Source organism: Triticum urartu, chromosome 5 (assembly GCF_003073215.2).
Source record: "Triticum urartu cultivar G1812 chromosome 5, Tu2.1, whole genome shotgun sequence".
NCBI lineage: Eukaryota > Viridiplantae > Streptophyta > Magnoliopsida > Poales > Poaceae > Triticum > Triticum urartu.
Window position 1 is genome coordinate 414,595,711 of NC_053026.1, and position 22,914 is coordinate 414,618,624.

A 22,914-nucleotide genomic window follows, 5' to 3' on the forward strand; every position below is an offset into this window, starting at 1 on the left:
GTGCCAACCCAACAGACACTTTCGGAGATACCTGTAGTGCACCTTTATAGCCACCCAGTTACGTTGTGACGTTTGGCACACCCAAAGTACTCCTACGGTATCCGGGAGTTGCACAATCTCATGGTCTAAGGAAATGATACTTGACATTGGAAAAGCTTTAGCATACGAACTACATGATCTTGTGCTAGGCTTAGGATTGGGTCTTGTCCATCACATCATTCTCCTAATGATGTGATCCCGTTATCAACGACATCCAATGTCCATGGTTAGGAAACCGTAACCATCTATTGATCAACGAGCTAGTCAACTAGAGGCTTACTAGGGACATGGTGTTGTCTATGTATCCACACATGTATCTGAGTTTCCTATCAATACAATTATAGCATGGATAATAAACGATTATCATGAACAAGGAAATATAATAATAACTAATTTATTATTGCCTCTAGGGTATATTTCCAACAATTTGGACATCGGAAGAGTTCCGGGTGAAATCGGGATTTTACCGGAGTGCCGGAGGGGTTACCGGAACCCCCCGGGGGTTAATGGGCCTTGTTGGGACCTAGTGGAGAGAGAGAGGGGACGGCCAGGGCAGGTCGCGTGCCCCCTCCCCCTCTGGTCTGAATTGGACTAGGAAGGGGGGCCCTTTCCTTCTCCTTCTCCCCCTTCCTTTCCCCCTCCTAGTAGGAGTAGGAAAGAGGGGAGTCCTACTCCTACTAGGAGGAGGACTCCTCCTCCTGGCGCGCCCTGCAGGGCCGGCCGGCCCCCCCCCCCCCCCCCCCCCCCCCCCCCCCCCCCTCGATCCTTTATATACGGGGGCAGGGGGCACCCTAGGACACACAAGTTGATCATTGATCTCTCCCAGTCATGTGCGGTGCCCCCTCCATCATAATACACCTCGGTCATAATGTAGTGGTGCTTAGGCGAAGCCCTGCGACGGTAGCTTCATCAACATCGTCACCACACCGTCTTAGGCGAAACTCCCAGTCTCTGCATCATTGTGACGCACACATCTTTATTGAAGTTGATGTCAGGCGACGATGTTAAAGTCATCAATAAGTGGAGTACAGAACATAGGCAACTATGACATCACCATTATAAGATATATGAATTCAATACTTAACACTAAGTCAGACTTCTTCCACAAATAAAAACTCTCTTTATCGAGAAGAAATGACTCCTAGTATATACAGCACTTCTCAGAACTTGATTACAAATGAGACAGCTAGATTGGACTAGGTGATACAATGGCTACGCGAAAACTCAAAGTCACACAAAATACACTTGTGGACGAAGTCATTTGTGCTCCTTCGAGGTCCTGCATGAAGATCTGTGACCGGTTTTCCCAAACCTTTTCTATCTTTAAAAAAAAAACTACAAGTCTTTTCTATCTTGAAGAGTTGTCGTGATTGTTTTCGTTGTAATTGTATAGTCTTCTCAATGAAGTTCGTGTAGCGATATAGGATACCATTAATTATTCGTGTAGCCATCATACCTGAGTGAACAGATCAACAGCAATTAAGTGATCCAGCGTTGTTAACCTATGAGAGCATGTGCTTTCTACAACAAGTTGGCCCCCGGGTGCAATCTGTGAGTGGAGATTTAGCAGGATGGCTGATGGCAGCTGGGCACATGCTCATACAGTCCACTAATGTACGTACCTGGTAGAGCAAGCAACCTTGTCAACAAATCATAACTATATTTAGCCTTCTCCATGCTGAATGGATCTACGCAAGAGAACAAATGTCTTGCGTATTCCTACAAAAACACTCACACCAGCAGCTAGCGGCCGTCAAGGCCTGTTGATGGAGTCATGAGCTCTGTTGTGAGCATGACGGCGCAACAGTTTGTCATCAACCGGCCGGATAACCCAACTATAAACAAATCAGTGGACATCTCAACAACGCGGAATGGAATGCTTGAAGAAGACTGCTTTGGTGAGAGAGGACACGTCTTAAAGATGGTCCAAAGGGAGGCGATTCCAGTGCTATTTCCACACCTCGATCAAGGTATATATAACTGCTACTCCCTCCGTGCCTAAACATAAGCATTTCTAGAGATTTCAATAAAGACAACATACGGAGTAAAATGAATGAGTTCACATTCTAAACTACGTCTATATATATTCGTATGTAGTTCATATTAAAATATGTAAAAAAGTTTATATTTAGAAAAGGAAGGAATAGCAGACAAAGGAGCTTGTAGCTCGGTTGGTGGAGCTTGTACTATGGGAGCCACACAGACGGAGACGGATCCCTACTGCGTACTCAAGACAATGAGTAGTCCAAATAAACGGGCGGTTCCTCGTAGGTACTCCCTCCATTCCGTAATGTAGTGCTTCCTCTATTCACGTGCTTCAACTTTGACCGTAAATTTAACTACCAAGACCGATTGCGGCGGGAGTAAAAATTATATCAGTGAATTCGTTTTCGAAAGAAGTTTTCAATTATATAATTTTTTCTTCCGCCACAGTTGGTCTCGTTGGTTAAATTTATGGGCAAAGTTGGACCTCAGGAAACGTGGGCATACTATATTTTAAAATGGAGGGAGTATAGATTAATGTGCACCGTTAGATGTCCACAAATGTCGTACTGTTTGGAGGGTATCACAGAAGAGCAGCTCTCAAGCAATCAGTAGAGAATATTGGGGCAGATCGACTGTTCAGACGCGTCACGTGGTAAGCAAACTTTTCCATGTTAGCTGCTCAGTAATAATGATCCTGAAACCTGAGCAGCATGCATATGAGTATATGACATGCAATATAACCCGCCAGCTGTTGTGACTGAGTCAGGGTTTTTCGGTTGATCCCATCTGTACTGACCAACTAATTTACTTATATGGCTTAGATTTGCGTTCGACTTTACGACGGATCATGATAAACTCATCTGGTTGAACTGCTTCTGCCATTTGCCATTTGGTCATATGCTTTTGACGTAATCTGCATGATCTTTTTTTACAAATCGCATCCTAGCTAAGCCAAAAGCAAGAGATGCAATCTTAATAAATGCCATACTCCCTTTGTTCCTTGTATAGGGCGCGTTGCATTTTCTCAAAAGTCATTTTTGGCGAAGTTAATAGAAAAAAAGAACTATCAAATGTCCACAACACTAAATGGCAAAGTGCAGATTACATCGGAGATAGGAAAAAGTATCAAAAGTCATTTTTATGGAGTATCTCGTAATGGATCTATTAAACTTGGTCAAAGATAGACAATCTTAACTTCTGAAAAAGCTATTTTTTTTATTTTTAAAAAAGGAGGAGGAGCCCTGGCCTCTGCATCTGAACGATGCATGTAGCCATTTTATTAATTATTCACACAAAATCTTACAAAGTCATACAACAAAAGCCACCGTCTAGGCAACATATGTCGCTACTCCTATCCAGTTGATGTAGGGATGCTGATAGTCTGGCCCTAATACCAAACAGACCTCGCAGCCAAACCTAACATCTAAGACCTGATGTCCCAACCAGGACGCCCGCCGGGTATGGGGCATCCACCAGTCCGGCGTACTCCTCAACCAGGACGCCTGTCGGGTATGAGGCCGCCGCAGCCACCTACCACCAATCCATCTTCATTGTTGCATTGATGCATCTACCTTGTCCGGTCTAGCTGTCGTCGATGCCACGACGCCAGGCAACTCCATCATCCTGCGCTCGTCCATCATCATGCGCCCACCGGCGAGACCCCGTTGTTCCATGCCGCTAAGACCCGCTGTTGTAGACGTGCCAGATGCCATGCCGCTCCTCCGACGCGAAACACCACCTGTTGCCACTGGTCCCATCCCCTCCACCTGCAGTTCCTCAAACCGAGCACCCAAACGCCCCAGGCGGCGCCTCCAAGAAGGGTACGACACACGCAGTGCCGCCGCCGCCCAATCTAAGGAGATTTAGGGTTTTCACCCGGGCATGGGGTCGGGGTGGAGGACAGGTACCTCGACGGCGCCTGCAAGGAGGAGAATGGCGACCCTGGTCGTCGCCACTGTCAGGATGAACGAGTCATCCAAAGTTTTCTCCGGTCCGATGTCACCTCTACCAGCCCCCGCGAATGCACCGAGGTCGACGACCATAATCGTAAGCCACCAAATGCAGCACGAGAGAGCCGGCAGCACGGAGGAGATCCACCGGCGACTCACCGCCCACGCGGTCAAGACACGGTCCATCCACCCCCCGCGAACGTCGCCAGCCGAGGGCGCCGTCGCCATGCCTAACGGGGCCGCCGAACATACTTATTGTGAGTTTTACTAGTTAACTAGATTTATAACCTTATTTTTACAAACATGACGCTAACTTTTTGGTCTGTAGCACACGAGCTTATTTGTAGGACTGAAATTCTAAGGAAAATTCTCCACCAAGTCAAACTTGATGAAGGATTTCTTTTTGCAAACATGCAATCCTTCTCTCCGGTGCAACTACGTATTAATATGCAATATTTGCCATTGACATATAATATATCTAGTGCGTAATTGCTATATATTATTTACTTGTTCGTTTTTCTGAAGAGAACTGCTACACGAACGACACTTACCAGCTGAAATTTGCACGACATGCCATATCGCTCTCCATCCATGGGCAGGCCTATTCAGCAACGGGTGGTCAGATTAGCCATCGTGCCAGTGTGTTGAGCAAAATGTCGTGTGTGAAGTAGTACTTTTGAATCGTGCAAATCAAAAAGACCTCCAACGACGACAGACCTACCATTGGTAGTCCTATTCCCTCGATAAAAAAAAGGTAGGCTAGTCCTATTGGTCCATGCTCGCGATTGGTGCAGCGGAAATCCACAGCGTAGACATGCGGCAGGCTTTGCAGAAACCATCACATGCGATTTATTGGTGCGGCTGGCAACTGTAACCCAGGAGCATCTACAACCGCGGATAGCAAATTCGACTTGGACAGTGACCGGTCACATCTCAAATTCGCTTCTCCAGATACCTCATACTCCCTCCATTCCATAATGTACCTCATACTCCTTTCATTCCATAATGTAGTGCTTCATCTATCTTCGTGCTTCAACTTTAACCGTAAATTTAACTACGAAGACCGATTGCGGCAGGAGCAAAAATTATATCAGTGAATTCGTATTCGAAAGAAGTTTTCGGTTATATAATTTTTTCTCCCGCCGTAGTTGGTCTCGTTGGTTAAATTTATGGTTAAAGTTAGACCTCGGGAAGCGCGGGCGCACTATATTTTGGAATGAAGGGAGTACTAAAAATCTTAGATCCATACAAAAGCATGCAAGCGATGAAATCAACACACTATGTAGAACAATAACATATACTATCCTAATCCTCGTCGAAGATGTCCACTATCTCTGTGCCCGGCTCCGGGTACATGAGCGGCAGCCGCATCTCCGGCTTCTACCACTCCTCCGTGTCGGCCTCCACATTCATCTCCGCTTCGACCTCGTCGAAGAGCGCGTCGGTCGGTGCCCATTCCTGTCGAATGAACTGTCGGTTAGCCTTCACATAGGCCTCATCTTGGATGGACTCCAGAAAGGCCTGCTGCTCCACCATCTTGACCGCTTGGGCGACGCGAACTCTGCCTCCGCGTCTTCCATGTTGAAGCCCGGAGCCGGAGCCGGCGCTAGCTGCTCCGCCTCCTCTGGATCCGCCGCCTTCATCGGAGCCGTCTGCTGCTTCTCTTTCTCCTCTGTCTCCGGCTGCTTCTCCTCCTCCTGCTCTGGCGAGTCCGGAGGCAAGCCGACCGTGATGCGTGCGGCGCGCCTCGCCCCTATCACCTGCTCAATCTGGATCCGGCGCTCCGGCGTAAGCATAGCATAAGTGATCTTCTTTTTCTGAACATGGGGAAGCCAGAGGGCGTGGGAAGAGCGGCGGAGCGAGAGAGAGGTGGTGGAGATGGGGGGAGATGGATGTGGCTAAGGTTCGGGGATGACTGCCAATTTAAATAGCCGGATTTGGCCTTGGGTGACGAGACAAAGCGGCGCCATGTGATGTTCACAACCCCCACCGAAGGAGACATCCGTCGGATCACCGGGTTTTCGGGCGATTCCGTGTGGGACCCCAGCGTCAGTCCAACATGGCGAACGTGCCCAGACGCCCTATACACATCTCATATTTGGGTTGGATATAAGAGTACCGGTCAGCTCAGACATTTAAGGCCCGTTTAAAGAGTCAGTCTATGTCGTATTTTTGTGACCGGTCAGTGACTGGGATGTCCGCCCGGACGTTTAAAACGGTTTGGGGGCGCCGGGCTAAGAGCATCTCTAGCAGACCTCGCATCCGACCGCCCGTAAAACATGTTTGCAGTTCGCGAAAAAACGGCTTTGCGGGCCGACGCGGACGGCCGCAGATGTAGACCCCGCATAACAGACCCGTAAAAATGATATTCGCGGAATATGCTTTTTTACGGGTCGGCTTTGTGGGGTCTGATCTGGCGCAGCTCCTCCCGGCCCGGAAAACCTAAATTTGCACCTTAATTTGATCCAACATAATGCATTTCTTTTTTTTTCAACAACACTGGATACATAAGACATCACCAAATCTTTGCTAGAATAGCAAGACAAAAAAAACAAGAACCACAAGTATGCATTTTAGAAGATTTTCAACTTCCATAACTGCTCCCACTAGTTGGACTAATATCTTCTCAATGCATTCGTTATTGATCCGTGGATTCTTGATTTTGCATTCTTCTTTCTTCATCTTTGGTTCAAAAGAAGTAGACGTTGCTTCCCCTCTAGTTGCACATGCAGCCGCATCATTGCCTTTGATTCTACTACGGAGTGCACGAACGCCTATTAAGTATATTTCTATCAATAAATCAATGTATTTGCGTTCCCAAAACCAAAATGAGCATCCATTTTCCGACACACATGTTGATGTTCGACATGAGCTACCGCAATTGAACCAAAGAATGAGCTATCAAAATGAGCCGAATGAAAACAGCACATACCCCATCGTTTTCACATTTGAAGAACACCCATCCGGGGTGCTTCGGTGTGCCCCAAGTTAGCCGCAGAACTGTCCGCATGTAGTCGTCGCACTGTATGAGCGACATCGGCGAGCCGCAGAGCCGCGGCGCGAGCGCCGAGCCCGGTGGACGGCAGGACGAATCCATGCCCGCAAACCATCGTCGGCGGCGGGAGGACGAACCCGTACCTGCATGCGGCGATGCGACCTTGCTGGGGATGCGGGAGATGCTCCCCGACCATTCCATCACTTGGCGCAGCCACCGGCGGCCCGCGATGAAGGGCCGCAGATCCGCAACTTTCCGGCCCGCCGACGCATGAGGGGGCGGAGGGCAACCTCGTGCGTGTGGTGGCCTTTCGGCGTGCTCCCACCGGCTGCTTTCGCCGGAATCTTGGGCGGCGGCCCGTCGACGGGGCGAGGGGAAGAAGGGAGGTGGTTGGTGGGGAAAAGCATGGGCTGAAATATCTTCTTCACCATTCGCTTCCGCTTATATGTAGGGCATCGTAGGGGCGAAAGAAAAACCCGCGTATTTATGGGTTGAGGCCGAGATTTTATCGCGCCTTTTAATTTTTTTTACAGACTGACCGTGTTTGCTGCACCTGTTCGGGCGGGATTTTTCACGCTAACCCGCATTTTAATGGTTATTTTGCTGGTCGGGACTTTTTTGTGAGGTATGCTAGACTTGCTCTAAGGCACTCGGCGAGGGTCGCATTAGACGGATCCAACCCGCGTGCATACAGTGATCGACGGAAAGCCAGCGCACATAGTACGTACACCCAAGAGGCCAAGACGTTGCTCTCGCTACGTAATCCTGTGGCGTGCATGCAGATACATGCATACTAAGCGGCCGGGCAGACCTGCCTGCTCTACAGGATCCGGCCGGCCCGCCGGGGGACGTGCGTGCGTACGTCCGTCGCGCTTCTCGGCGGTGCGTGCATGCGCCGGCGCCGGGCCGCACGCGCGAACCGCGGTTCGCGGCCGTCGTGGCGTCGGCCGGCAGGCAGAGGTAGCTACGCGCGGTGCGGTGCGGTGCGGCCCGTCTGTGTGAGGGCAGTTGCGCGCGACACTCGTACCGTCCTTCTTTTTGGGGAACGTGAGAGCTTTATCCGAAAGGCAGTCCCCAAGCTGTCACCCAAAAAGGCCGCTCGTCAGGAAGGGAGGAGGTCCATCGATCCAAATCTTGTCGCAGCCTTGCGAGCCGCGTGGCAGTGCTGCTGCGGTGCGTGTACGCTGCATACATGGATGCCACTGGCAGTGGCAGGCGTACCGCGTACTACTAGCTGCGGACCCGAGCCAGCCGGCCTCGGCGATCGGTGAGATGGCTAGGGCTGCGCAAAAGCTTACGTACCGCCTTTAACGTTGTTACAGGAAAATAAGTGAGCACGTACGTGCTCCACTGTGCTCCGGTGTAGAGCCGCATTATCATTTTTGGTTGCTTCTACAGCGCTTGCCGCGTTGTTGTCGGTGCATAGTATCGTGTTGTAAGAGCATCTTCAACACGTGCACAAAAACTGCTCCGCGCGTTAAAAGTTGGATTTTTTTTGGGTGCCAGATAGCTCCAGAAAAAACTGCAAAATAGTATACGCGCAAAACTGCTTTGGGCACACGCTAAAAAACGTTATTAGAAACTGTAAATTTGGGGCGTCAGATTGCGTGCTTTACAATTTACACTGCGTGTTTTTTTATATGCATTTTGAAATATTTAGTAACCCGTTAGGTCTAACACGTTAAAAGTGCTACAGTGACGTGTTAAAATTTTTGTGCGTCTGTTGAAGATGCTCTAACCAGAAGACTCCATGCAAACCCAAGGCGCGGGGTAGCTGCATGTTGTAACTAGCTAGCAGACTCCATGCAAACCCGTGGCTGGCGTGGCGCCTACATGTTGTAGGCAAAATTTCGTGTTTTGACCCTTTTTCGAAACCTATTTGAAATCTGACCCTAAGTTGAAATTTTTCAAGATCTGACCCTTTTGCTACCGCAAGAGCCCATGGCGGTAGGGTCTAACAGCCTACCGTCAAGGACTTTGGCGGTAGAAAACATCTCTATCGCCAAACAGGCTAGCGGTAGTCTGCACAACCCTACCGCCAAGGTGCTTGGCGGTAGGCATAAGCACGCATTGTGTTCAATACTTAGGCTGGTTTTGACGGTAGGGCATGCAACCCTATCGCCAGGGTCCTTGGCGGTAGGCTGTTATACCCTACCGTCATGGTCTATGGCGGTAGCAAAAGGGTCAAATCTTAAGAAAAAATACAAACTAGGGTCAGATTTCGAATAGGTTTAGAAAAAGGGTCAAAACATAAAATTTAGCCCAATATGGTAACGATACCACAAGGAAGGCAGGAAGCATGGGCATGACTTTCAAAAAGAAACATTAGGTACGGAATACTCTTAGTACTGTGGTGCTGCCCAACGGAGTGAATGTCGTAACCGTGCGCTCTGCCCGGGAAGCACCAAGCAATAAAGCTACTGCCCAACGGCTCTGTTCATTCGTTGAGGGGGCACATGTCAACAGGCCCTTCAATGGCAATATCAGAGATTCAGGACCTAAAGAAACCACTGTGCGTGAGGACCTCAATAGTAACGTACTAATACCCACTCGTGTTATGTTGCAAAAAAAAAAATACCCACTCGTGTTGAACTGTTGATCTACTAAACCTGGACAAAGGTAACAACAGCCAGCCAGGCAGACCTAGCTACGATCTCTCCCGCAATAAAATGCTAGCTAGACGACCTACGGTATGCATAGCACTGCTCTTCTCCCCCATAATTGGTGGTGTGGACTGGACAAAGATGCGAGTACGGCAAGCCGGGACCGCCGTGGAGCATCACCCAGAGTCGACACCGGTTGAGAATTTCTGGCCCACTGACACCTTTGCTGCGCGTATGTATCAGAGGTTACATCACTCGCACAGAGCGGTAGGGTCAGCTTAATAACAGATTTGCCACGGTTAAAACTTTCCGCTCTTCTCCATCGACATGTATACAGCGCTAATAAGCACACTGATGACGAGTCATGGTAGACAACAGCACAAGAATAGCTACGTGCACTCAGCCACGGCCGCGGGCTTCAGGGTCCTTGCCGGGTGGTGCTGCCCCGGAGACGCGCTCGTCATGGGTGTTTGCCGTGTTGGTCGTGGCCTCCGACAGGATACCGAGGGAGAAGACGCCCAGTGGCCTTGAGCTGGATGTGTAGCTGCCTTCGTACATGTTACCGCTTTTCACCACCACCACCATCTCGCACTTCTCTCTGAGGAGGAGATCAATGACGTGCTCCAGCGAGGTTGAACAAGGCACGCACAGTGGTGGTCTCGCCATTGAAAGAAGAGGCGAGTCCATCTGCAAAAGGAAAATATAAGTGTTCAGGATCACACGAGAATGCTTCCAAGAGAAAATATCAAATACTCCCCCGTCCCATAATGTAGTGTCAGAAAAAACGTCTTACATTATGGGACAGAGGAAGTATGTTGCAATTGAAACTGGAGTATAGGTTTGTCCTTCCGTGCAAATTGAAATTATTGAATAATTAACCCCCTCCGAGTAAACCGACAGTTACATACCATTTTTCTACCGTCCAAAGAATGGATTCGACTCGACTCGTACGATGTTGGCCATACATTTTTCTTCTTCTTTCAAGGGACAACTGAACCAAGTATCCTAATGGCACTACCGACCCTTGTGACCGGTGTTCCTCAAACTCTACACCAATAGGCAATAGTGCTTAGCGAATATCCATTTCTGAATCCGAGCTCATTTGATCTTGGAGAACTGTAAAAAGAAAACTAAAAAAATTCAAAAATAACTGATTTTTGTTTGCATGTAAGATGTTTGAGTGCGTGAGGTCCCTGTCAAATTTCAGCTCATTCGGACATCTAAGTAGCTCTCAGCAAAAAACCAAATCGGTCGGAATAGTGCATGAACAGTACACTTTTTCACAGACCCCAATTTTATTGTTTTTGTTGAGAGCTACTTAGATATCCAAACGAGCTGAAAATTGGCACGGTCCTCAAGCACTCAAACATGTTCCATGTCAAAAAAATCAGATTTTTTTGAATTTTTCTAGTATTTTTTTATTTTACTGTTTATAGGCGGGAGGGGAGCAAATGAGCTCCGGAGCCATTTTTGCCGCTCTCCTATGCACCGCCATACTTGACCTTTTTTAGACCAATCCAAGCAATAACAGTACATGCATTTTCATGTCATCTAGCCTACTTCTCTAGTTAACACTTAACAGTGGGCAACTAATGAACACAACACAGATTTTTAACTGCGTAAGTTAATGCTGCCAGCCACGCCCAGCTTCTACCTCACCAGGCACTATGCCGCCCATTAGATGTCAAAATACTGTTCCTTGCAACAAAATTCAGTTCCAGCTGTTCCAAAAGATTTCATACCTTGGTACAATCGCGGCTGTGAACTATTCCAACACAACTTCCCCAGTCATTCACAAGAGGAACCGCAGAGTCTTTCAAGAATCGCATCGCAACATTTTCCAAGATCAAGTCAGCACCTAACGGTTGACTTTCTCGAAACGGAATCATATACTTCTCGACAGGATCATTCAAGAGAATCTACAATGTCATTAGACAGAAGTTAAGATAACCAAGTTAAAGTGGATATAAGACACAAACGAAATGAATACACAACCTGTGGAAATACATGTGGTCTAAGAGGAGAGTTGGTGAATCCAGATAGCGTTTCAATTTTGAGTGCCACCTGGTATGAACAGAAAGGAACAAAACTTAACAATGACCGTGTTTCCACTTCATCAGATCAAGTTCATAGAACTGGCAAAACAAACAGAATATTTGCTATATCATCCTGGCACCCAGTCCCATCATCGAAAAAACCTAGCAGTTTCACCAATCCAGATACATCAAACACATGGAACTTCAAACAAAAAAAGAACATGCACTAGCTATTGTCACCTGCTACCTCTGTGCCAAAATATAAGACACTTTTGTAGGCTAAACTAGCCAACAAAAACGTCTTATATTTTCATACGGAGGGAGTAGATGTTGGTCCTGTACTTCAGAAACTAGACTGGCAATGCATAAGATGAAAACTAAGCAAGCATTCATTTCATGAGAGAGCTCATGTACCAAGGAGAGATAATTATGCTCCTGCCCTTCAAAACAACAAAAGGCATGCAAGGCTCGAATAAACTATTTGCTCTGTTAGTTGCATGAAATGAATCCATAGAAAGTCTTACTGAGTTGCTCCCCGTACCCCCCGCGCCGCCCCCCCGAGCGGGGCGACCGGGGCAGCCCTCCCTCCCCTCGCCGCCCAGCCCCCACCTCCCACCCCTCCTCCCGCCGCTGCCGCCGGCTGGCGTGGCCGGGCGTTGCCCGCGCGGCGTCGTGGCAAAGCCGGCGGTGGCGGCCCTCTTCCTCTCCCCCTCGCGGTTCCCCAGCTCGGCCGGCGGTTTCCGGCGATGGTGCACCTCGGCGGGCGGTTCTCCGGTGTAGATCGGGCTCAGATGCGGCGGCGGCGCGGCCCTTTGGCGGCGGTGGCGGCTGGCGGCGGGGGTTGGCCGGCGAAGCCCTGTAGGCCCAGATCCGGGCCCTTTTGGGCCCGATCCAGGTCAGGGCGGGTTGGTCTGGCCTCCGACGGGTCTCCTCCGGCTGGGCTGGCGGGATGAGGTCGTTGGGATCGGCGGCTCTGCGCTGCGTCAGCTGCAGCGCAGCGGCAGGAGCTTAACGGGCCCGATCTGGGCCTGGCTGGGCAGGGGGTCCAGCGTGCTCCCGCGCCTGCGTCCGGTCTGCTACGGCTTGTGCCAGTGGAGGTTGTCCCCTCCCACGTGGTTGTGGTGCTCCCGGTCCCTATCGGCGGTGGTCTCGCTTGGTTCGGCCGGCCTCGCAGCGTCTGCGGTGGAGAGACGACGGTGGTGTCCTCGTGACTGTGGTGGCGCAGGTTGGTGGGCGGTTGGCATGGTGGAGCCGCCGGTTGGTCCTGGGTTGTGGGTATGAAGGGCAGGGCAAAATCCCTCTCGGGTCCGCCCGGCACCGGCGCGGTGACGCCTGTGGGCGCCATCAACCTTCTTGAAGGGCGTCGGGAGTACCTCTCGCCCGCTTCCCTCCGTGTACCGGGAGAAATCCTAGGATTCGTCCGGGCAGCAGCGGCGGCGTCGTCGCAGTCCTTGTTGAGGGTGTTGCTTGGTTCACAGCGACTCGATGGCATTGGAGCGTGGTGGATGTTTCCGGTGGGCGCAGCGGTTGCGGGATGCCTCAGCTTTCGTTCATCCGGTGCTGCCGGCATTTCTTTCTCTTGATTTTCTCTTGTTTTTCTTTTGGGCATGATTGTGCTGTTTGCCCCAGCGTCGAACTTCTGGATGTATCGGGTGGTTGCTATATTAATATAGCGGGGCGAAAGCCTATTTCGGTAAATGAATCCATAGAAAATGTTCCAGCTGAAAACTTGCACCCTATATTGAAACCGCCGCCATTTCGTGGATGGGTAGTGGGTCTGATTGGTGAGCCAGCGGATTAAAATATACAAGCTGGGCCCCAAGATTGGGGTTGGGGTTGAAAAGAGAGAAAACGAAAGCATTCACATAAACACTGGCACAGAAATAACTTTCCGGCGATTGTTAGGATACCAGTTATGTTTTAGGGTCGGCCAGAGGAAGACGTATTCAGCTAGAAAAACAAGGCTTGTGGTGCCTTGGCTATCAAGAGTTTGGGGATACCCTTAACAGCTAGTATCCCAGGCAAGTAAAGTTCAGTCACAGGTCTTCATAAGTTGATTTATTACTTCATATGTACCAGTCAGATTTGTATCCTCTCAATTTGACAGGGCAGGAGGTCATTACAATATCATGAATACTGTATCTAATAACTAGAGCATGCGTATCTCACCAAAGAAATATGGTGTCAGAAGGAAGAAAATCCTGAGATATAGTAGTTAGAAAGCAGATCAATGCTCCTGAACTTTAATTAGTGAAACTAACAGAAAGATGGCCATATTCGCCTCCAGATTAAAATAATAGAAAAGCATGTTATCTCATCTCAGTACACAGTGAGTTTGCTGAAGAATGCGTTTAGAATTTAGAGCAGAAGAAATAATACTGGACACTTGGACAGGACAGCAATATTTAAAACCAAGATCAAAACAGAGACAATAGCCTCTTAAGTTACATGCATACAATAACAAATCAGAGTGCTCAAAGCAATTGACATTATATTCAACATGAACACTACAACTATTTTATACTAGTAACACAATAAAAGTATAACTTAGGCACAATTGTTCCCTAACCGAGCTAACACTAAGAAACATGCCAAGCACATTTAAATCTCAGAACTCAAAACATCGCAAAGTCGTATTGAGATTCCATATATGTACTTTTACAATCGAAGCAATGAATGAAGTAGAATTGGTACTTAGATTACAAAATTCAATGCAGAATTAAAAGAACATACCAGGCCTACTCTACTTCTCCAAGAGAAATGCTCCTTCCCGTTAACTATTCTTCTGAGAAGTCTTCTAGCCACATCTACCTGTACAACAATAAATCAGCCAGCAAGGCATTAAGTCGCATGAACATGGGCATTTGAAAATCTCAAGACTGTTTTGGCAAAGAGAGAAGACACTCAAGGAGTGAAGAAATCTAGAGACAGAGAAGAATCATGATAATTGCACTGCTGTATTGCATCTAGTAACATAGTCAAATCTGAAGGGAAAATGTTGGAGTTTATCCAATCAGGATGACTGGAGAAGACCTGTTTTTTCCTTTATAGTTATATACTCAGTCTTGCCAAGATCTTTCTTAGACAAACAAAAAGAATAGAGGAATCTATTCACAAGATTTGGACAGCACATAACACAATCTTTTAAAGTGATTAAAATCATGCAATTAAGAAACAAAATAATAATAATACAGTATCCATCTAGTGTGGTATGACAAATAGGGAACAGTAGAAAACGATGAAAACATCAATGTGACTTCAAAAAAAATTACACGAACTGAAGACAGTGAATTATTGACAGGTTTGAAACAACATGAGAATATATTTGCATGAAAGGACTTTGAAGTTGGTTCATTGGGCAAGATCCCTTCAACGGTTAGACTTTTAACAGAATATACTTTCGGGTGCGTCCATGGTAAGCATGTCAGCACTAAAGGTGCAACTGTTCTCTTACATAGTATGCATCCCACTACAAAAGGTCTTGTTATTTTACCAAATTCAGTAAAACTTCAGTAGACTTAGCAATCAACTGACCGAAGTATTGCATGGACAGAAAACCCAAATAAATTTCTCATTTGCCTCTTGTTCAGCGTACCTGATTGTTATTTATAGCAGCTTCCATTAATAGCTCATCTGCCTCTTGTTTAACTGAACGGCTAATGGATCCAACTGAATCTGGCCACATGCGTTCTTTCAATCTCCTTACCATATCAAAATCACCTATAGTAGCAAAAGCTCTCATGATTGAAAGATAAAGATGAGGCTTGGCCCTCAAGTCTTTGTTGTCGCCAGCCTGCTTTATTATCTCACCAAAAATGCAAAGAGCCCCTACAACAACAGAAGCATATCAGGACATCTACACCCAGAAGGTAGTAATATATTTTAAACCAACCAAGCTGCATATTCAAACACGAGAATTCTATTTGTAGTTACATTGTGCAAGAAGATTTTTGTAAGAGGTGACAACTAAGGGCGCTGCAAGATTGTCGCATACAAATGTTTAGGTTTCTTCCTTTCTCACAATATATGGTCCAAATATAATGGAACATGCAATAGCACTACTTATCTCCCAATATGCTGGTCATGATTGTCTTTCCATATTTATGTTCACATAAACCATTGATGTCAGATTGGCATCCTGGACCAACCAGGAACTAAGAACTATAAAGGAAAAAAGTCACGTAATGTTTTTCTCAAAAACAGAAGGTCACACAAGGCTTAATTGTTACAGAGGTTTAGGCAAGTAAACATCGACTTGTTATATGCTGGGTCATAAATCAAATACGATGGAAGAAAAAAAACAGATGTGGAAACCAGGTTCCAATCATGACAGCAGCTCTAATTTTGGCGTAAGATCCCTGAATAGGATGATTTGGAAATTAATAGCTTGGTTAAGAATTCCTGAAGGCGTCGCCTTGAGGGCTGAGTGGTGGTGGGCACTGTGTGGGTCCTTGACGGTTGCTGGTGATGGGCACTGCTTCGGGGGAAACCCTAGGATCTGGTTCTCCAGATCGGACGATGGCAGTATTGCGGTGCCGTTTCTCTCCTGGGAGCATCGTTTGTGGAGCAGCGCTAGAAGACACAGGCAGGAGGTGGAGCGGCTCCGTCTTGCACGGAGCTTCGGTGGAGTTGTCAAGTCATGCCTGGCCGACAGGTGCTACGCTGAGTCATGCCTGGTTGGCAGGTGCTACGCACGACAGATCTTCCAGAGTCTTCGCGTCTGGACGGACGAGCGCAGGGCGGTGGCGCCGTTGGGCGCCGTGGTGGCGTCGATGGATGTCCGGACTGGCAAGGATGATGCGGCTTCTAAAGCGTGTGCATGTGGTGTGCGCTTTAGGTCTGCTGCACCGGCTGTTAGTCCCGATACGTTATGTAGATGGATCGGCGACGACACTGGTTGTAGATATGGGGAGTGAGAGCACTCCTCATTATCGAATTTGTAGGTGTGAGTGGTGGCTTCGGGTGATTTGATCTATGTTCTTGTCAGACCTTTGTGGAATAATTAATAAAGATGGCTGCATGCATGGATTGATGCAGAGGCCGGGGGTTCAACCTCCTTTTCTAAAAAAAAGAAAAATCATGAGGGCTAGTTTGGATGGAAAGGGATTAGACCTAATTCCTTCAGATGGGACTGAAAACTGAACAAAAATCCATAAGAATAAAAAGAATTGGGTTTAGTCTCTGTCAATTGACACAAACAAGCCTAAATGTACTTTTATAAATTGGATATGCCGTTTCCCCATTTGGGATATAAAATGGTAAAATAAGGGGCGTTAGAACAGTAGCACTACTAAGGTCTCTCAATTAAAAAATACCATCAAATTTTAGGATGACAGCTGGGAGCTAGGCCTCACTTGTTAGGGTGTGTACAATGGTGTTATCTTATGAGTGCCATGAAGGATAAATGGTGAGGTGAAGGAAAGAAAAACCAAAAGAAAAGGCTTGCCTTCTCTTAATTAAGAGATGATCTCTTAGGAACAATATCTCTCACCACATATTTAGGTATATCTAGTTACTAGAGATAACATTAAGAGATAACCCACTGTACATCATTTTCTATTGCCATCTCTAGATTATGTGACGGACTTAAGATAGGACTGCATTATCAACCACTGCAACATTAAGAGATAGCCCTTAGTGATATACCGCTTCTGTTTTCCAACCTGTAAAGATGCAGTGTGTTACCAAGCAAATTGGCCCACCAAAAATTGCTATATAGCTTACCGTCAATGGACCCGCAAGCTAGAAAGGCATCTGCCATAGCTGTGTATGCAGTCCTGTCAATTGAAACAAGTGATGATTTCATCTCCACCACAATCTTCAGAACTGAATAAAGATCTTGGCTATTTCCTAAACCCTGCAACATGCTTCAATAACTTGCACAATTAAAAATCATTAAATGATGCTGAATACACAATTAACCAAAATAGCATGTCAAAGTATTTAAGGCAATCAATGAATAACCTTAAGTAATGTTGTGTAGGTAACAGCATCCGGGAGGAGTTCAGGATTATCATCCCTTTTAGCTTCATCCTGCATTTATGAGCAACTAATTTTCATTGACGAGGCAACTACATGTATAAAAGACAATTTTGTGGCTAAAACTGGCCTTTCCAACCCTTGTGTGACACCTTCATATCTTCAAGAAATTGGAAAGCCTTCTCAATCTGTGCTGATTTTACACATGCAAAAATGATGGTGTTGTACGTCAATCTATCAGGCTTCAACCCTTGACGCAAGATCTCATCTTTAACAGTTAACGCTCCAAGAGGGAAGTTGCTTTTCATGTATCCCTGGAGAGTTTTCAATTCAGAAACTTATGAAACTGCAATTGAGACACTATTGCAAAATAACATAACATAGGGGAATAATTGCAAGGGAAACTAAGAGATACCTTCATCAGTAAGTTGTATAGTAACACAGACTGTCCTTCGTAAAGGACTTGGCGAAAACGAGCAACAAGAGCATTGGCACGCCTCATATCTCCTGGACAAAATGTGAAGTTCAATTTCATCAGTAACCGGACAGCTAATGTAGGTAAGAAAGCTTTCCAGTGGTAAAGAGCTATGCATAGAATATTGTGATAAAAACAAATAATCTGTAATGAGAACATGTCATAAGCATAACCAATCAGCAACACGTCAAACTTAGCTCCACTACACTATGCAACAAAAAAAAAACACCCAAAACCTAAGTACATAGGGCTATTTAGTCAGTGATGATGTCTCCTTTTGTTATCTCCACTATACGAGTAAGTATTCAGTAGTGACATGCCTTTTATACCTCAACGAGGCTTTCTTCAGAGTGGTGTGTGTGGGGTATATTGTGAGCGGGTTCTGACGGTCTTCGCCCGGTTTTCTGTTGATTAACCGGGCAACTCTCTTCTTAATTGATGTATGAGGCAAATTTTTTGCCTCCGTTTAAGAAAAAATTGCAATACTACTAGCGTAAAAAACGCTCTTATATTAGTGTCAAAAACACTCTTATATTATGGGACGGAGGGAGTATTTGTTAGTGGCTTCATAGCCAAGTTATCTGCTTCAATAGAGCTCAACTCGGCATTGTGGTGGATTATGATAATCTCATTTGTCCAAACTGCTTTGGCTATTTTACTGTATGTTCAACTAACTTTTTCCTACTCCCATGGTTATTTTTCCACAGCATATTATAAAGTAAGTTCAGCAAAACTAGATTGCAACAAAATGTGGTGTGATCTGAAAATATTGCTTAGAGGTGGTTCATGTGTGCAATCCATTTTGATATACACACAATAATATACAATTTACTCACTGAAACTAACACTATATTTTGGGGCTTGGGCATGCCTGTGTAACCAGAATACTGCTTATACGCCAGAATACTGCTTTCCCACGGATGAGCCAATTGCATTTTAGGACTTACCGAAAAAGGCTTTCGCACCGCTTCATATATAAAGCAACGATCATCAAGAACCCGGTACAGACGCACGCCACTGCAACACACGCACACACCCAAGGCAGGATACATAGGCGCTGAGCGCAACAACACCACCCCAAGCACTACGAGAGCAACCGAGGTCCTCAGCCGTGAACACGGCACCGCGAAGAGATGAAGCCGCATACGACGAACCGTGGGCTCCAAGGCGGCGCCTTCAGGAAGGAAACGACACCGGAGCGCCACCACCGCCTGACCCGAGGATCAGAGTTTCCCCTGGAGAACACGACGGGCAATGAGGGCCGTGACGACGCCTTCAATAACACTAGAGCAGATTTTCACCCCGGCTAACACTCACCGCCACCGAACGCCACACCCCGGCAACCACCACGCATTTTAGGACTTTGAATCTGATATCAGTTGATTTTTATGTATAAGCTATTTTTATAATTCCGACCAATGACTTATCCTCGCCCTAGTGTTCTTCTTAGACTTCTAGTAGGTGTCTCTGGTGTCTCTAGTGATTTTGAGCATAAGGGGCAATATACTTGGTGCAACATACAAACTTATTGTAAAACGGTCCATCTTTGCACCAACCTGCTTCGATAAGGGCGTTTAGAAAACCACATATAAGATGAGGAGAGAGCCGGGGGCTCCCATCAGAAGTATCTTTCTCAACTGATTCCAGTATCTCGAATGCTTCATCAATCCTTCTAGCTATCCCCAGACCCTTCAATTAGAGCACATTAATTGTAAGATTCTACTAGATCCTTATTTAAACTAAACAATCAGCAAAAACACACCACGTATTTTCAGAGATAGCACTGAAGTTAATCCCTTGAAGGTGCAAGAATGTAACCTGGAGATTACAGAAGGATTACTCTGAGGAGCACAAATAGAAGGCAGCTGTTCATACAGAGTTAACACATTGATGGCTCAGACAATCTGAGGTGGAAATTTTATGGAATTCCTAGAGTATGGTTAATGCATTTGAATATGACGCAAAAACTCGAAATGGCACCTAGAGCGTTCATGAATCATAGCGGTCCAAACAATGAATGTCTCAGGCAGCACTGGTACACGAGTGGAAGGGGAGAGGGGGCATACCTTGAGCAGGATGCCATACGAGACGCCGTCGACGCCACACCCCATGGGCCCGCGCATTTCGTCGAAGAGCTGGACCGCGAGATCGACATCGCCGCAGCTCACGCAGGCCTCGAGCACGGCGTTCATCACGATGATGTTGACGCCCCCTCCCCTTCCCGAGCGCGCGCGCCGCTTGGACGCCTCCACCTCCGCCATGATCTGCGCGGAGGAGCGTCCGCCACGCGCGCAGCAGAGCCTTGAATGAGAACGGGAAACCACCCCCAATCTAAAACCAACGGAACGAATGGGTCGGCAGCAGGGGTACCGTACCTGGGCGAGCTGCCTGCGGCGGGTGAGGTCGACGATGCGGGCGGTGAGGCGGCGGAGGTTGGGCGGCGGGCGCTGCTTGTTGGAGGAGGGGCGGGGGCCGGGGCCGGGAGGGCGGGCGGAGGAGGAGGAGACTCTGGAAGCCTCGGAGAGGGTGCGGGGGCGGGGCTCGCGGCGGGAGGAGGGCGGCGAGGGGGAGAGGAACCGCGGCCTCATCAGCATCATCTCTTCCCGGGCTGTGAGCTGCGACTGCGAGCGTGGGCGGGAGTGGATGGATAGAGGAGGGGTCACCGGTGCTGGTGGTTCGGCGTGACACTTGGCGCGGATTTCTGGGCCCTGCCCAAACCTGCCAGATGGGCTGGCACGGCCCGGCCCACCACATGCCCAGACACGGCCCAATCGTAAACGTGCCGGCCCGGCGGCATATTTGGCCCGCCAGACCGTGTATTATCAGCAGGAGCAACTAGTTAACTAGCGCTACTTCGGGAGCCTCGCAACGATCAGCGTCACTTGGTGCGCTCTCAACCATTTGCCACGTGTCGCGCTCTGGACGCTCCCTTTGAATTTTGTTTTTTTATTTTTCAGCACGTGTTTTCGGCTTTTTAAACGGGTTTTTTCGATGTTTTGGTTTTTCCCCGGTCTTTTTTAGTTTTTCGATAAAAAAATTCGAAAAAAAAATTTGCGTGAAAAAACATGTTTTCTTTTTTTCCCTTTCGCGAAAGTCACGGTTTTTCTTTCGCGAGAGGCACGGTTGTGCTTTAGCAAGAGTCACGGCCGTGCCTTTCGGAAACGAAAAAAAATGCGTTTTTTGTTTTTTTTCTTTCGTGAGAGTTACAGTTTTGCTTTCGCGAGAGGCGCGGTTGTACTTTCGCGAGAGTCACGGCCGTGCCTCTCGGAAAGGGAAAAACAAAACGCGTTTTTTCTTTTATTTTTCTTTCGGGAGAGTCACGGTTTTGCTTTCGCGAGAGGCACGGTTGTGCTTTCGCGAAAGTCACGGCCGTGCCTCTCGGAAAGGGAAAAAATGCGCGTTTTCTGTTTTTCTTTTCTTTCGCGAGAGTCACAGTTTTGCTTTCGCGAGGGTCACGGCCGTGCCTCTTGGAAACGAAAAAAAAAACGCGTTTTCTGTTTTTTTCCTTCCACGAGAGTCACGGTTTTGCTTCCATGAGAGGCACGGTTGTGATTTCGCGAGAGGCATGGACGTGCCTCTTTTGGAAAGGGAAAAAAATCATGCTTCCGGTCCGGTTTTTTCGCCCGGTTTTTTTCATCCGGTTTTTTCGTGAAAAAAAAGTTTGGAAAAATCTATCAACATGGGATCTAGTTTTGAAAATCTCGACGCGAGGCATCCAACGGTGAAAACGGTTCGAAATTTGAACGCACGATTTAAGAGATAAAACATTTTGAATAAACAGATCTACGAAAAAAAAACTCCCATATTGCGACAAGTGGCGCACAACGCGTCACTTGTCACGACCTGAAAAAATGGAGTGGTCTTTGCAACGAGTATTCTTTAATTAGTGATTTCGATTATCAGCCTGTTGGACTGTTTGGGTGCAAGTGCTATATCTCGCATTAAGCGGGACGGAACTACCTCTCGCGTCGATGGCGACAGTATCAGACCGGCCAACTAGCGCATATTTTCGAATAAAATGGAGTTAAAAATGAGTGCGCGTGAGGGAAAGATGTTGGGATCTCGTCATTGCTCCGCAGCTCTGTTAGCCACTGCGCTGACATCAAGTTCGTCTACAATACGTACGCCGGCACTTACAAGAAGGAAAAGAGCCGGTTTTTACACATTTCCCTTCTTTTTTTTCTTCAGTTTCTTGTTTCTCTTTTGGTTTTCAATACTTCTTTCCTTTTATTTTCACTTTTCTTCTCTGGTTTTGTTTGTCTTTTCATTCTTTTCACATTTGTTTCTTCGGTTTATTTTTTCCCTTTTTACTTTGGTTTATTTTGTTTCTTTTTTGATTTTCGAATTTTTATCTTCTTTGTTTCTTTTGGTTTTCATTCTACAATTTTTTTATATGCAACAACATTTCTCTAATACACGATTAACATTTTTTCAATACAAATTTAACATTTTTAATACATACTTGACATTTTTTCTATGCACATTTAAACATTTTTCAAATGCTTTATTAACAATTTTTAAATATGAGACTAATATTTTTTTAATACATGGTCAAAAACATTCTATACACACTTTCTCAAAAATTCAACTACTTGATTGCATTTTTTAAATACCACATTAATATTTTCTAATTCATGATTGCCATTTTTTCTATGCATTTTAACATTTTTCAAATGCTTGCTTAATAATTTTTAAATGCAATATTAACATTTTTTGGAACACGTGGTCAACATTTTTTAAAGATATTTAACATTTTTCAAATGCTTGATTAAAAAATTTCAAATACTTGTTCAAAATAATTTCAAATCTTTGATTAACATTTTTATATACATGATCAAAAAATTCATCATTT

The 22,914-nt window shown here is 46.6% G+C and overlaps 1 protein-coding gene across 2 annotated transcripts; it reads right to left on the reverse strand.

Moving 5' to 3' along the window:
* Window positions 1–9,768: 9,768 nt before the first annotated feature.
* LOC125509386 (pentatricopeptide repeat-containing protein At5g10690) lies at window positions 9,769–20,717 on the reverse strand. 2 transcript variants are annotated; one of them, XR_007284073.1, is made up of 13 exons: window positions 20,438–20,717; window positions 20,129–20,326; window positions 19,619–19,751; window positions 18,003–18,094; window positions 17,740–17,901; window positions 17,573–17,641; window positions 17,333–17,465; window positions 15,204–15,436; window positions 14,342–14,419; window positions 11,568–11,636; window positions 11,315–11,491; window positions 10,481–10,619; window positions 10,061–10,259 (listed from the first exon to the last, which is right to left on the reverse strand). XR_007284073.1 is itself a non-coding variant. In XM_048674352.1 (12 exons), exons 1-12 carry the CDS (start codon window positions 20,657–20,659, stop codon window positions 9,972–9,974), a joined length of 1,854 nt encoding a protein of 617 aa, XP_048530309.1. In that variant the 5' UTR covers window positions 20,660–20,714; the 3' UTR covers window positions 9,769–9,971. The 2 variants fall into 2 exon arrangements, 1 of the variants encoding a protein (XP_048530309.1); XM_048674352.1 differs by lacking the exon at window positions 10,481–10,619 and having other exon boundaries at window positions 9,769–10,259; window positions 20,438–20,714.
* Between the last annotated feature and the right edge of the window lie 2,197 nt (window positions 20,718–22,914).